The 1,819-nt window shown below is 41.0% G+C and overlaps 1 protein-coding gene across 1 annotated transcript; it reads left to right on the forward strand.

Annotated features, from left to right (window-relative positions):
* Positions 1–308: 308 nt before the first annotated feature.
* Positions 309–1,463, forward strand: LOC147965501 (protein FAR1-RELATED SEQUENCE 1-like). The gene is made up of 4 exons (XM_087530487.1): positions 309–689; positions 791–1,028; positions 1,269–1,360; positions 1,452–1,463. The coding sequence occupies exons 1-4, from the start codon at positions 309–311 to the stop codon at positions 1,461–1,463; spliced, it is 723 nt and encodes a 240-aa protein (XP_087386613.1).
* Positions 1,464–1,819: the final 356 nt, after the last annotated feature.

Raw genomic sequence — 1,819 nt, forward strand, 5'->3', positions numbered from 1 at the left:
AGAGCACCATATTTGCTGTTGCACTCGTGCGAGATGAAACAATACCATCATTTGAGTGTGTTTTCAAAACCTTTCTGAGGTGTATGAACAACAAGCCGCCAATCTGCATGCTCACAGGTACAAAAAATAAAAAACACCTGCATACTTATGTTTTGTGCACTTATATTTCTTCCATCTATCTTGCAAACACACAAACAACTTAATAAAAAAACATTGTTTGTCTCTTCTCAGACCAGTGTTCTTCGATGAAGGCAGCATTAAAAACTATCCTCCCACAAACTCTGCATAAGCTGTGTCGGTGGCATATCATGAAGAAGTACAAGGACCACCTCGCCTTGCTGTATAAGGCGCACGAGAAGCTCAAGGAGGAACTCAATGCAGTGCTGAACCACCCACTAATGCCGTCAGAATTTGAACGATCATGGAAGAACCTCATTGAGAGGTACAACTTGCAAGATGACGAAGTGATGAATTCACTGTGGGATGACAGGCACGAGTGGATCTCAGCTTACTACAAGGAAATTTTCTGTGCTTGGATGACTTCCACACAGAGAAGCGAGAGCATGAACCGCATACTGAAGAAAAATTTTGTCTGGGAGAAGCATGATCTCCATCTGTTTGCTCAGCAGGTGGACAAGTGCATTCAGACCAGGAAGGCCGTCGAGCACGCAGAGACATTAGCAAATGAGGTAAACAAAATGTCAATCAAAAACTGCTTAAAAATATGACTACAAAAACAAACAATTTTTTCATTTATCTGGATCGTAACAGTGCATTTGTGATCATGCAGTCAGAGGTAAAAACAACAACAAAGTTTGGCTTCAAAGTTCAGCTATCAAAAGTGTATACAAGGGCAGTGTTTGCAGATTTCAAAGAAACACTCTACCGTAGCACTGTATTCAGAGCAGAACGGTGCCCTGAGAACCCGACAAAGTATCTCGTACACCACTACAACAGATCGGATGCATTTGACTGGGCAAGGCATAATTTCCAAGTGGTCGCCAATGAAGAGAAAGGTGTCTACGAATGTGAGTGCAAACTCTGGACACACACAGGTGAGACTCCTAGCAAAAAAAATTCTAGATTCTCATAGTCATGCACGAAAGCTAACTTACTGAACTTTAAAAGTACATATGCATGTGTAATTCACAAAACTAAATGAAGTTCACTTCTTTAAAAAAAATGAACAAATAATGAAAAAAAAATATATGTTTACTAATTTCATGCAGTTCACTTACAGAACAAAAAAATCATGTGTTTGTCTGCAGGCCTCTTCTGCGTCCATGTCTTATGCATGCTTTCTCATTTGAGAGTACTCAACATTCGTGAGGTGTACATCATGAAAAGATACACCCGTAACGTAAGATTAGATGCAACGTTTGACAGAAGAGACTACGAACAAACAACACCAGATGGAACCTCGCTTTTTTGCTGTAGAAAATTGCTAACAGAAACAGCAATAGACCTTGCAAACAGAGCGACAAGGTCCGACGCTGGGTGCCATAGAGCGTTGTCTGGTATGAGGGCACTGATAGAGGAAGTTGACATGCTCAACGAAGAAGAAGAAGAAGAAGAAGAAGCAAAACTAAAGCAAGAAGAGAAATCCCAGCATGACAATAATGCCGAGCAAGTAGAAAATACTGAACACATCGGAACTGGTGCTATCAAAAAAGAAACAATTCTTCCACCTCCTATTTCAAACACAAGAGGAAGGAAGAAAGGGGGAGATGCAACCCAGAAAAAGGTGGCATGCAAGGAGAAAAATGATGACAAAAACAGTAAGCCACAGCCTGAGCTGAACAGTGATGGTCACCCACTG

This window comes from Triticum urartu, chromosome 6A (assembly GCF_056163025.1).
Source record: "Triticum urartu cultivar PI428250 chromosome 6A, HENAU_Tu73, whole genome shotgun sequence".
In the NCBI taxonomy this organism is placed as follows: domain Eukaryota; kingdom Viridiplantae; phylum Streptophyta; class Magnoliopsida; order Poales; family Poaceae; genus Triticum; species Triticum urartu.